At 42.4% G+C, this 12,849-nt stretch overlaps 2 protein-coding genes across 3 annotated transcripts in view; one reads left to right on the forward strand and one right to left on the reverse strand.

Annotated features, from left to right (window-relative positions):
- ints12 (integrator complex subunit 12) lies at positions 1–6,042 on the reverse strand. 2 transcript variants are annotated; one of them, XM_053856904.1, is made up of 7 exons: positions 2,964–6,042; positions 2,401–2,564; positions 2,174–2,326; positions 1,893–2,074; positions 1,095–1,254; positions 875–1,018; positions 1–733 (listed from the first exon to the last, which is right to left on the reverse strand). In XM_053856904.1, exons 2-7 carry the CDS (start codon positions 2,554–2,556, stop codon positions 176–178), a joined length of 1,353 nt encoding a protein of 450 aa, XP_053712879.1. In that variant the 5' UTR covers positions 2,557–2,564; positions 2,964–6,042; the 3' UTR covers positions 1–175. The 2 variants fall into 2 exon arrangements, with proteins under 2 accessions (XP_053712879.1, XP_053712878.1); XM_053856903.1 differs by having other exon boundaries at positions 1,893–2,095.
- Positions 3,281–12,849, forward strand: part of gstcd (glutathione S-transferase, C-terminal domain containing) — a 25,534-nt gene continuing 15,965 nt past the window's right edge. The window contains exons 1-5 of the mRNA XM_053856901.1: positions 3,281–3,364; positions 3,672–4,091; positions 4,508–4,951; positions 6,998–7,264; positions 9,497–9,590. Coding sequence (XP_053712876.1) covers positions 3,681–4,091; positions 4,508–4,951; positions 6,998–7,264; positions 9,497–9,590 — 1,216 coding nt within the window. The 5' untranslated portion in view covers positions 3,281–3,364; positions 3,672–3,680. The remainder of the gene's footprint in view (positions 3,365–3,671; positions 4,092–4,507; positions 4,952–6,997; positions 7,265–9,496; positions 9,591–12,849) is intronic.

A 12,849-nucleotide genomic window follows, 5' to 3' on the forward strand; every position in this document is an offset into this window, starting at 1 on the left:
TTTAATGTTATAAAAAGTGATTATTTCCACTTCTTATGTAGGATTGAGGACAAAATGAGGCACAGCAGCATAGACACAAGTGTAATTCAAGTAGTTGAAATGTGTTTTGTGAGACATACAGACTGGCTGTGGCACCGATCGCACACTCTTCTTCATGTTCTTCAAACCGATCGACTCATTTCTTCAGCTTCTTCTGAGCAGCTTTCTTCTTGACCATGTGTAACCGCTTCATGGCGTTGAGCTGGGACTCATGAGCCTTTTCTCCCTGTTGACCTTTTGACCCGTTTCCATTGTTTCCGTTGCCTCCCCCGTTGCCGTTCCCTCCGTTCCCTCCTCCGCTGGAGTGGGAACTGCCAGGAGACCCTCCACCCGATGATGTCGACACCTTCCCTTGAGTTTCACTGCTGGATGAGCGACTCAGCTGCTGCTTCCCCAGTGTCAGCGGTGGAGGCGGTTTTAGAGTCACCTGACTCGTACCGCTTCCATTGCCGTTACCTGGTACCTTGGCGGCACCAAGTCCAGATTTTGACCCTGCTAGACCCGACAGACCTACAGGTTTCTGTCCTGAGGATGCTGCCATTGGTTTGCCTCCTCCACTGGGGCCAGAGGAGCCAAGCTTGGAAGTTGCAGGCAGAGCTGAATTTGTCTTTGCACCGAACGCAGCCCAGCCAGTCAGACCACTCCCTGATGATGAGGAGTTACCACTGGTGGGATTGGAGGATGTTGTTGAAGTCTGAAAGATAAACATGTGGAATCAATGTAAAACAGTGTGAACTATTAAAAATATTAATGGAGATTTTGTGGTGGCAAAGCAAATTCAACGTTCACACAAATATTGATGAACGCATTTAAAGTTAAAAGCAGCATTACGAACCTTTACTTCCGTTCTTTTAAAAGCCTGGAAAGTGCTGGCTGTGTCAGGTTTGGCTTTTAGCTCCGTCTTCTTTACCAGTGTGTCTTTGACGACTGGTGCTGACGATGCAGAGACAGGGGACGGTTTCTGAGGGGGTTTCTGAGCCTTGTGGGAGCGAAGAGAGAGCACCAGGTTTTAAAATAACAGATATCTTGAAGCACCAACATCTGGCACGGCTCACCATTCGCTTCATCTGGCGGGTACATCGAGCACAATACCACACGAGTCTCGGGTCATTCACTTCTTTGTCGGTTACTTGGGGCTTGTGACAGTCCTGGTGGTACAAGTTGTGGCACTCCTGGCACTCCACCAGCTGGTTCCCCATGGTCACCGTCATTTGTCTTGAAGGAAGTCAAAGGCAAGTGGGGTCAGATGTTGTCACACAAATGAATATCAAGTGGTTTATTATCATTTTTTTTCTATGATTTCTAGAAAATGCATTTAATTAACGGGCGCATCCTCATTGTGATGACGTATCACAGTATAACAGTATCACAGGGTTGATGGAACAGTGTCCTCATTTTCAGAGGCCACCAGATGGCGCTCTAGGTTCAGACATGTGAAGTTTCATTGAACTGGTTGTACTCGTTGAAACATTTTACAGCACCATCTGGTGGCCTCTGAAAATCAGTACACTGTTTCATGAAACCTCATCACGTCACACTTTCATATCATTCTAGTTAAAATCACGTTCATTCTCTCTCTATTTACTTATTTTTCTAACTCTCAAATCTTCATCCGTTAGGAATGGTTTCCGCAATTATTTGATCTTTTTTTTTAATAAATATTAAATGCATGTACTTGATGCAACATCTATCAGGTGATGTTTGGGAGAAGAGTGTCTTGCACCTTGGTGAGTTGTGAGAATGCGTGTATGTTTTGAAATTCTCCCTTGTGTTGCACCGTACCACAGTAACTTGATGAACAAGACTATTTCATAATCAGGCTGGTTATGGTTGCATTATGATTTGGGATGTACCTGCACACGACACAAGCCAGTCCCATCTCCATGGCAAAGTCATCAGCATTCGTCTCATCGTAGTCGTTGATATGTGCCATTAAATCTTTGCTTGTTTGCACAGTGATTGGAGATGATCGATTTTCCTGCTTCTCCAAACGGGGTTTTTTCGGAGGGTCCACATCTCCCACATCAACTCTGACCTGGACAGAGGAAAAGGATGACTATTATGGACTTATGATGAAGTAAAAAAAAAAAACCCACTGTTTTAAATTACGATTAACAGCAAAGGAAACACCTACTTTCTCAGATGATCTCTTTTCTGCTTCTTTCTTGACCTTCTCAGAGCTGGATTTGTTGGCAGTGCCGCTGCTGGTTGCAGGGCCAGGGTAGGTCTTAGGCTCCTGTTTACTCAGACTGAGTTTTGACACAGAACTTTTGGGCAGATCAATATCCTGCAAGTAAAAAATAAATATTAAAGGAATATTGACCACAGTAATAACAGCATCAGGTTCTGGACTCCTCTTACTTTCTGTAATGAGCGATAAGTTGAGTCACTTCCTCTTGACATTGACTCATCGAGGAGCGCTTTGAGTTTCTCTGCTGAGTCTTTATTCTTTGAGTGCAGGTAGCTGAGCCCTTTCAGGAAAATGGGATCCAATTCCAAACTGACTGGCCCAGCCATGGTGCAAACTGGAACAGGAAACACAAAGATATGGCAGAAATTCAAATGTGGGGAAATACAATTTGGAGTGTGGATGCTGTTCAAAAGCTGCGGCTCCAACAGCAAAGGTCCAAAACAAATGTACAGTATCAAGACAATACGAATAATTTAAACAATTAATTAAACACAGATCGTGCTTTCTGCCTATAACTATTGAAATGTGTTTTTATTACATATTTAATTATTACCTAGCAGTACAAGAGAGGTATAAACAGAGCAGCTATGCTACCCAGCCACTTATGCACTTCCGATATAAAGCACTGTTGTAGAGCGTCTACGGACTTTCGCTCACTGCCATATATTTCTAAACAGTTTCGAACAGGCTTGAGACCTGATGACTAGCAAAGCGTTTTCTGGCTAACACGTACCTCTGGAACAGTGATTTTAACGAGATAATATCCGAAACGTCTCCTCGGAAGAGCGGGTCGGAGTTCCCACTTCGGTGCAACTTTAAAATATGTCCGCCAGTGGACACTAGGAACCTTGTTTTAGAGAAGCGTGTTCTATGTTTACAATAAAGTGTTAACTCAGCCCACAACATTAAGTAATGACCACGTAAAGATACAATTATAATTGTAATATTTACACGTTTGAAATAAATAAACAAAACACGTACAAAACACGTGTTGACACGTGTCCATGTATTTTAGGACAGACACACGATGGCGCTGTGGTGCTGATTTTAGTTTCCTCATTTGCAAAGGAGAAGAAGCATTTGTTATGCCAGGTCAACGTGGTTTCTGTCGTTTTGACTTACCGTTGTAAAAAAGTGAGTACTGCTTTGTTTTTGCACAGTGGTCGTTTGTCTCATTTACTTAAACGACTTGCAAGCATCCAGACGATTAAAGATACGTGTTGTTTTAAGACTTAACATTTAAGATTCAACAACTGAGCAGTTGCTACTTCATTGCCATTTGTATAGTTTTTTTTTATTGCTGTGTAATTTGTAATTTCCGCCGGTTTTAACTGTAAGTATTTAGGTACACGTCAACGCGTTGGGTGTCCCCGCAAGGTGATGGAAGATAACGAACAAATGACTTGCATTCCTGACGATGTCTCATCTGTTTTACCCGCAGGTCTCTACAATGAAGGAAGCTTGCACTCAGCAGCATCGTCCCTCTCTTTACCTGCAAGTTTCCTCCCAAGATGATCAGCCCTGTCTGCACACATCCATCGTTTTGTTTCTTTTGTCGTACTGTGAGTGCAAATCTTTCAAAGTGTTTCTGGTCTTCACCAAAACCGTCAACTCTGAGTCTCTTAAGAAGCAGCTACCAGACTATTTGGAAGTTTGTGACATCCAGTATGAGGAGCTGCACCCTCTGGTGAAAGGCTGCCGTCTTCCTGCTTGTCTGGATGAATCCGGGAATCTCTGCCGGGCAGGACTCGCTGTGGTACTGAGGCACATTGTCAACACTACGGTTGTGGCAGACCCATCCAGGAATGATGTTTTGTCTTTGCTGGGCTTTAAGAAGACATGTCTCAAGGCCTGTGCTGAGGTAAGGCGGTGGAAATAAAAGGCACCAATCATAAAACACGACCAACCTGAATTATACTCTATTGCCACATGTGTCCGTAATAACATAATAATAACTAACAAGAGAAAGTTACTTTTTTTTTTTCAAAGCAAGGGAATGTGGGCTTCAAATTTCAGGAAAAAGGATCTGCTTTAATTCCAGACCACTATCACTCCAGCCTATGTGGTGATGATAAATTGTGATGTGTTGTTTGGAGTAAAAACAAATTGGAAAAAGTAGAATCCATTTTTGGCATTTGATGTATTTGATGTTCTCAGCTTTCTTGTCTTAATAACGAATAAAATGGGCTAAATAGTAACAAACAGAAGCAGCTCCTCCCTTAAAAAATGAATCAACTTTAATGTGTTGTAATTATTCATAGTGCCTTCCCACCCCAGGTTAGCAAGTGGACCAGACTCTGTGAACTGGACATCCCCTCTGCTGTGGAGGAACTCCGTCACAATCCTTCCAGTCTGGATCTGCAGCTTCCCCCCTCCATCCTCACCCTCGAGCAGCGGCTTGCTGAGCCTGTCAAGGTCCACAATGATGACAAAATACGGAGACAGAAACTGAAGGAACAGAGACGGGTGGAAAATAACAAGTCCAATACAGAATCTGATTCACCACCTGCACTTTCTCACCCAGTCTCTGATGGACTGGAGCTCAGGACAGCTCTGGCTAAACTGTCTGTGGATGCAGTTCCTACTTTGACCACCAGGGAGAACTCTGAGATTAGAAAAGTCATGACGAAGGATCTGCCGCCTCTGGAGCATGTGTTTGCTGAGGGGCTCTTCTTCACTCTGACTGATGTGGTTCTACTTCCCTGCATCAACCTATACCTGGTAAGATCCATCAGCCTTATTTGTGATGTCTTATGTTTAGCAGATTAGAGGTTATGATACCTCTCCTCACACCTCTCCTCTTTCTCTAACACGTCCAATCTCATTGGTTGCCTTCCTGTCCTCCTTTTTCCTTGTATCTCCATCGCCAACGTTCTTTGCCCAACATATTCCCCGACTCTACCTGCCATACTTTTAAATCTACTGGGCCTGGCCTTCGCGATGGCATTCTTCCTAGTCCCCCCCACTAAATTGAAAAGTGGCCCTTTTCATTTAACCTCAACAACTTCATAATACCCATTGTAAGTCTGCTGTGGGAGAATGAAGCACATGTGGCGCTCAATCCAGTTTCATCGCCCCTGAAATTGAAAAGACTCACTATATTGAAGTTGGCGCAGGTTTTGCTCTCACAGGTGGTAAGGGGCACCTGGCACGGGGAGATAACAGCTTCACTGCAAGCTCCAATTTCCCAGAGTCTACCGACTCTTTTCTAAATACCAGATTATGAACGCTCCAGTTTCTTTTATTCACAGTGAATTCTGCTAATTGCATTCTCTCCCTTTTGCATTTTTCCTTTGGTAATGAGGCTGCCAGTTATGGAGCGATACAATTATATTAAATTAACCTTATATGTCTGTTCTGTTTGCTGCTGCAAAGTTTCCTTATCTTTAAAATATGGTGGGTCAAATGAATGACTGTAACTGGACTGTTTAACCTTTGTTCCAAAATGCCTTATATCATTTTTATTAAGGTTTTGAGTCACAATAGTTCTGCACCACATTCTATGTCAGGTATTTGAGTCTGTTTTCTCAAGGGTCGCCATCAACGTTTATTTAAAGTGTTAGTAATTAACAGGTCTACACTGTACAACCAAGAAGAGGGTCTCGACCTCCATTTCACCCTTCACTCGTCCACCACCATTCATTGACACTGAAAATAAACTGTAGTTCCCACAATGGGGCTCTTAGTACTCATCTGTGCTCCAGTGGTTTCCAGTTTCACACTCAGCCTAGCGTGTCTCCTATTAACAGCCATCACTGTCCATGAATGTCCACGACACATGCAGTCACAACTGATTCTTTCCATTCCACTCACTTGTTACACGGCAGAATGCCTTTTATCTCTTTGTGTCTGGGTCCTTGGTCTCTTCCTGTCATTCACACACACTGACAGCTTTTCTCCTACCTTGTCTTTGTTTGTGTCTGTTTGGCTTCCTCCTCCCTGCCTACCAACACTGTTGTGATGGGGGTTTGCTATCAGCCTGTCTTCAACTGTGCAGATTCTAAGAATAACTGATGTTAAAGCTGGGATACAGTACATGGCCATGACGGACGGATTGTGCCTGTCATAATAAAAACAGTTTAAAGATGACTTGATCTGAGAACTTTTTCATGTAAAACTTTTAATTGTTGAATATTCATCGAATAAAAAAAGTTATTTTGAACAGTAAAACGGCTTAGGTAATATCTACAAATATGCCTCTGCTGGTGAGTACTTAGCACAAACGTGGGCAAAGTGCGGTAGTCATGTGGCCCACTTGTGTGAATGTACTTTTTCAGTTAAAAAAAGGTTCTGTTCTTTTCCCTTACCCCTTGCTTGTAAAGGTTACATCAAAATATGTACATCATTACACCCTAAAAGATCTAATAATATTTCTTGTCCCTCAAAATAAGCAAAATAAAGTGATAAAAAATGGTAAAAAAAAGTGCTTTAAAAAAATGAAATAAAATATATTTTAAGCATAAAGCATCATGACGTAACGCTCCCTATTCCCTCCTTGTTTTTTAATGCTGTAGCCGCAAAACTGAAGATGAATTTCAGACTTTTTTAGCCGTTCTTATATCTCGACGGTCCCCAACAATCACAACTGAGTATATTGTGTGGCTCCCTAAGAAATTCAATTGCCCACCCCTGATTTATTGCAGCTCTCTCATTGATTTATTTAAAAGAGGAAAGTGTGGCCAAAAACAATAACTTATTTGTTACCATGTAGCAAATTTTCTGTTGACAGTTTGATGCTTTTAACGTAACTTGTTGATTGTTACTCAGGCTTCCCTGCGAGGCCAGGCAGTGACAGCTCTACACCGGCTCCCGTACCTGCAGCGTTGGTACCGACGTGTTCAGGAGGTTCCTGGAGTTCTGCGGGCAGCCAAAGAGTGTGGGATTGTTCTTTCCAGCCCCGTGGTTCCCTCACAGGCCCAAGCAGACCCACCAACAAGGGATGTTTCGTCATGCATGCAGGAGCAAGAAGAACAGGAGACGACTAAAGAGCCGCCCTTTGTTGGAGGTCCCAGACCCACCATGGGGAAACTGAAAGTAAGTCTCTGTCTAAACAGCCAATGATGTTTGGTGATTGTTGTTGGAAGCTTTCTAATGTCAGGATCTTCTGACATTAGAAAGACATCTGATCTTCTGATCATAAAAGCGCTGCTACTCCAATCATTTTGGCTTCACATTGTATCGTTTTTACATTTAATATTTGTAATTTTATATATTTTGTTTTGTGGGTGTAATTTCAGTAGCAACTATAGAAGTATGCATGACGTCTAGGCAGCAGACTGTTACATGAAGCTAGTGTTCCAGTTGGAATTATTTACAAATGTTGCTTGTTCTCATTGAAATGGTAAGCATCTTCATTTCTTTTTCTGATTTGAATCATTCCTTCTTTGAGCAATCCTCATCACTGGCAAGTGTTGTCCCCATCCTTCTAACCCAAGCTGTGCTGTGTTATGTGAGAAGCGTAAACAATGACTTGCTTGGATTTTTCTTTCTTTTCTTCGAAGCCTCGCCTGTGCAATTACAGACTCTGACCTGACGCGTTTCATTAAAAATATTGATTTGTTTGTGTGTGCAAACTGAAGCGGCCGCGACCGATCTCAGCCCAGGTTGAGTTGATTTGATGTCTCAACCCCTTGTTAACTATTATCCCTGCAATTTCACGCTTCAATTTCCTGCTTGTTGCACCTTCAAGAATGCGGCTCTTAGTTATTGTTTTGGCTGCAGGCAGCTTTTCGTTGGGTCTGTCACTCTCTTTGTTATTAGCATGCTGTCAGTCCCTCAAAAGTTAGCTGTTCTAAAGACTTCAATCATCAATCCATCGATTTTTCACCCCCTTCTCCTTAATCTGCCTTTATCTTGTCTCTGCAGCAAAATGGTTTATCTTTAAAAGTTTCTTTCCGTCCTGCTCTCGTCAATCACAAAGTAAAAAGGCAGTTTGAAAATAAAACGGATAACATATACGCCGGTAACTGTCGTACACACAGGGTCATGGCTAAGTGAGCGATTGAGCCCTACACTGGACTGATGCACCAAGTACCAAGGCTCCAGCACGTTGCTATAATGTTATGGGAAAACACATTTTACACTAGCTGCTGCTGACTGTTTACACTTGGACCAGCCTTCTTGGATTGTGTTGAATATCCGACTTGCATGAGTCATCACCATATTTAACTCTGTATGTTTTTGGACCGTGGGAGGAAACCAGAGTGTGTGGGGGAATGCCACACAGGTGAACATAGGAAGACTGAAAAACAACTTTTAACACCACAACAGCAAAACGAAACATTTATAAACACTAGTCTCTTAAAGCTTTTCTGCTTTTAAATGTTTCCAGCTGAGAATGCTATGGATGACACTACGTTTGAATAACAGACGTCCCTTCACTTCCGACTGAACTTTGGTTAAAGATGTGCCTGCTCACTTCCTTTTGGACTTATATCTGTAACAACAGATTAAGTGATGGGAAACGCAGAAAGAGGAGAGCTCCAACAGTGGGTGGTCAATATGGTACGCTTCTCATTTCACTGTTTTGGTGGATGAAATGGTGTACGAACGTGCTCTAATGACAGTTTTTGTGGGCGGTTGTAATCAGACATCAACATGGAAAGGAATGCACATATGTGGGCACACACACACAAACACACACGCACACACACAGTTGCCACCATTTGTTCTTTTTCCGTGGTGGATTACAAGATTGACTCCGCGTTCATGTTTGTTGTGCAGTTGTTCTCATGTCCCGGCCAGCGTGTTAGTGTGTCTATAAAATATGTATGACACGTGGACGGCATGGATTTTTCTCGTAGAGCTGCCTGCGTGTCCCCAAGATAAGGCAGAGATATTGGCATTTAATGGTGTTGCTCACCGGGTGCCAAACCTCACTATCAGCCTTGTTAATTATGAGAAGATAAATTAATAATTCAGTATACGCACAAGACAGTTGACAAATGATCCTGCGAATGGGAGTGATTTTAGCAAGCAATTCAGGCTTTCAGTACACAAGATACACACTTTCAAGGTCTCCATACTCCCTCATGGTTAGGAGGTTAGGATTCAGCGCTCTCACCACTGTGGCCCAAGTTTGATCAGGGAACTATGTTTTAGTTGACGGAGGTATGCGCTGTCTGAGTGCTTTTGGGGTCGCTAAATAAAACTGTGTGCCGACTCGGGAACTATGATGTTCTGAAACTGTTTGAATGCAACAGTGTTCCCAGCATTTGGCAAATACCAATCTCATTGGAGACTAAAAGGCCAACATCTCTTTTCCAGGAAAATGGCATCGAGGCGGAGTTTGCCCCTCATCCTTGCCCTTCCTGGACCCTTCCATGGGACAGTCTGCCGGAGGCGATGAACCCCACTGAAGGTAGAGTCTGACCTCTGTCTTTGCCCTCTCGCTTTGCCATTTATTTCTTTTCCAATCATCTCACCGTCACGGGTGTGCAATATTGCGTCTGCTGTCTCCTTGTGAATTTCTTTTTCAAAGTCAAAGCCGATTGTGTTAGTATTGACCAGGAGTGAGGACGGCACATAAATCCTTGCTTAACTAAAGCTCACAAACTGCACCAAAGAAAATAAACCAAGCGTTCCTGCAGAGCTATTAGTGATATTCTTCTGCAGTTGATGTTCTTTCTGCGACATTTCAGTTGAGCATCTAGACTGAAGGAAACACACACACACACACACACATATGCATTCAAGTAACAGACTGTGCATGACGTTATGCCTCAGTGGGTATGGATTGCAGTGTGAGTAATGTCTAATAAGCCGAATAAGGCTTGTTGAGTGTGGCCCAGGTGGCCCTTAGGTAGGTAATCCGTTCGAATTTATCCAACTTCTGGATCTCTGTTTACCTCTGCTGTTTCGTTTGTAATGAAACTCAATGCAGCACATGTTTTTGTCACTGTTTTACGAAGATGAAATGCAGCAATTTGACAAATAAGTGCAGAACTCAAAATAAAAATGTAATTTCTGCAGCAGAAACAAGTCTGTGCAACATCCCTTATATAAATGAAGGTTTAACTCAGTTGTTATTTAGATTTTGTTCAGCCACTTAACACACAATAAATACACACTTTGTTTCTTTAAAACTCTAAAGGTTGTTGCTTGAAGTTTACTCATCTGTTCTGCTTTAACCTATTAAGTCACCTGCAGACACTTTTACTGTTTACTGCACAATACTATCGGGACTCATGCTTGCTTTGATTTGATTTTCCTCTTTCAGTGTGATATTAGAAGCCGCTGTAGACTGTGCCCTTAGAGACCCTCTACCTCCACAACTAGCTGGAAATCTTTATTGCTCAGCATGATAAATAGCTTTGCTGATACCTCGCTGCACACCGTATACATTACCGTTGTGTTAATTAAACAGGAGCGTAAACAAGATGCAGTCAATTTGTTCCTAGTCCCCAGAGCGGTAACTTTTCCACCCTTGGAAGAAATGGCTGCACATGCACCGGGCTCCAGTGGAAACTGTAGCTCTTGCCAAATGCACAGTATTTTCTCCCTGAGAAAAGATTAAATGACATGAAATGGCAGCAGGAATTGGAATCTTATCTTTCTTAAGAGTACCGTGTTTGTATCACCAACCTTTAGATTTTCTAAATCAGATTATTTTTCAGCATGTCTAATCAGATTATGAGTTTGATTATTTCTGGCATAGTATTGGAGAAAAGGAAGATAAGAAAAACATTCATTATGGATGGATTGATTTTTCAAAAAATGTGTTTTGGCAGTCACATTAACTTTTTTCTGTTCCATTGTCGTTTACCAGAATGTCCAATGTGATGTTAGAATCAGCTGCTCTCTGATTGATTGATCATATTTTACATTTATTTTAAGAGTATGGTAAATGTATTTAGACTCATACTTCCTGATTAAGATTCATTTTTGTTGCCCAGAATGAAAAGAATGTTTCAAACTTTGATGCTGTGTCCCTGAGTTTGAGTACCCTGTTGAACTGAAGCCTTTTTGTTCCTGTTTTTTATTACTTTCTACTTCACAATAGTGTGTTCAAGGGAGAAATGCACTTAAGGACTGTTGTCTGAAAAAGATGCTCCCATTATTTTCATTATTTCTTTCTACAAGGATGGGGTGATGCGTAGTTCAATGGGGATTTGGGAAGCTGTCCACCATACGCTTGGACTGTGCTAAAAACAAACAAAAAAATGTGGTGACAATAGGTTTTCATTTGACATTGCTGAGGTTGTTTGGTAAGACTTGGCAAGAACGTTAGAATTATAATACTATGCACCACAGAGTTGGCCTGCTTGTTGCAGTCAACACCATTTAACTGAAGCTGAGACCAGACCACGCAGAAACCAAGACCAAAACTTTTAGGGCAAGAGACTGGTGTTGAGAACAAGACCAATGAGTGGGCAGGACCAGTAGCAAGACAAGGACCAAACTGATCCATAATAATCGGAATAATGATTCCAATGAATGTGTTTCTATACTTTTTGTTTTGGAGAAAAAAAAGACAAGCTGTATTCAGTTCTGTCACGGTCTCGCCCCTTTCATTGGTTTAGGTCTTCACTCGGTCTCGTGCCCTCAAAGTCTTGGTCTGTATATGCTCTGGTCTCGGCTTAGGTGGTCTCCAAATTGAAGTACGTATCTGACACGAGTCAAGACTTGCTCCCAATGTAGTGTCAGTGTTGTGACGGTCACAATCTAGAAGGTTCTTTTTTTTGTCTTGGGCTCCTTAAGTCAAGCAATGATGGAGGATGAGGCGACATGTTGCTGTCATAATGGATTACCTGATCTAAACCACAGGGTCTTGGTCGACGGACCACTTGTTTGCAGACGGAGCTCCCTCAGGTATGCAGTTAGGAGAACAAAGGGTCCACTGTGTGTCTGAGCTGTTTTGCTAAACACAGTTTGAGGTGTCTGCAGATATGTAAGTGACGTCCGTAATGAAAGAAAGCGATGTCTTGTCTCCGAAGACTTAATGAAGTGAGACGGGCCCGTGGCGAACGCAGCAGGCTCAGATGATGGAGTGTGTGACAGAGGGAGATAAGGATAAGGCTGAGAGACAATGGTTATCTGGGAAAAAACAGACAAACGAATAGGGGTGAACAAGACAACCAGGATGAAAACGGGAGTGCACATGACAAAACCGCATAGCTGGCATAGTTGAGACATGCTGCTATTAGCTCCTTCAGGGTTGTTTTGGTACAAGAAGATTAGAGGCGTCCACATGTCTTTGTCTTTGGTTACAGGACTTGACAGAGGTTGAGACGTCTGCCGGCCTCAGGTGGAGGGATGTGACGGTACCTTTCTGATAATTGTTACCAGCATACCTAATTTGGCACTTAACCGTGACAAAGAGAAGACAAAGACTCGCTGTGATGTGTCATCATCAGGAATTTATCTCAGAAAAAAATCATATTTTATCTGCTGATGGCTTCAGAGGGCAACCATCAAGCCCCAGGTGTTTGACTTCAAGTTTCCCTTTACTATTTTCAGTCTTACCAGTGAGTTATTGTTTTGAGGAGACCATGCCTCTGAGACTTAAATGCTCAAGTCGATGTGCGAAAACATAAATATGGTAATTTACAGCCTGTAGAATAACAAACAAATATGTAGATGTTGGTTTCTTGGAAGTAAATCAGTTGGAAACCACTGTC

This window comes from Synchiropus splendidus, chromosome 2 (genome assembly GCF_027744825.2).
Source record: "Synchiropus splendidus isolate RoL2022-P1 chromosome 2, RoL_Sspl_1.0, whole genome shotgun sequence".
Classification (NCBI taxonomy): Eukaryota; Metazoa; Chordata; class Actinopteri; order Syngnathiformes; family Callionymidae; genus Synchiropus; species Synchiropus splendidus.

Excerpts from the sequence above, each read along its gene's own strand:
- ints12 (XM_053856903.1), bottom strand. The coding sequence starts at position 2,556 with ATGGCTGGGCCAGTCAGTTTGGAATTGGATCCCATTTTCCTGAAAGGG. Across the intron at positions 2,096-2,173 it reads AAAAGAGATCATCTGAGAAA|TCATCCTTTTCCTCTGTCCA; the intron begins GTAGGTGTTTCC and ends AGTCCATAATAG. Across the intron at positions 734-874 it reads TTAAAAGAACGGAAGTAAAG|ACTTCAACAACATCCTCCAA; the intron begins GTTCGTAATGCT and ends TTTATCTTTCAG.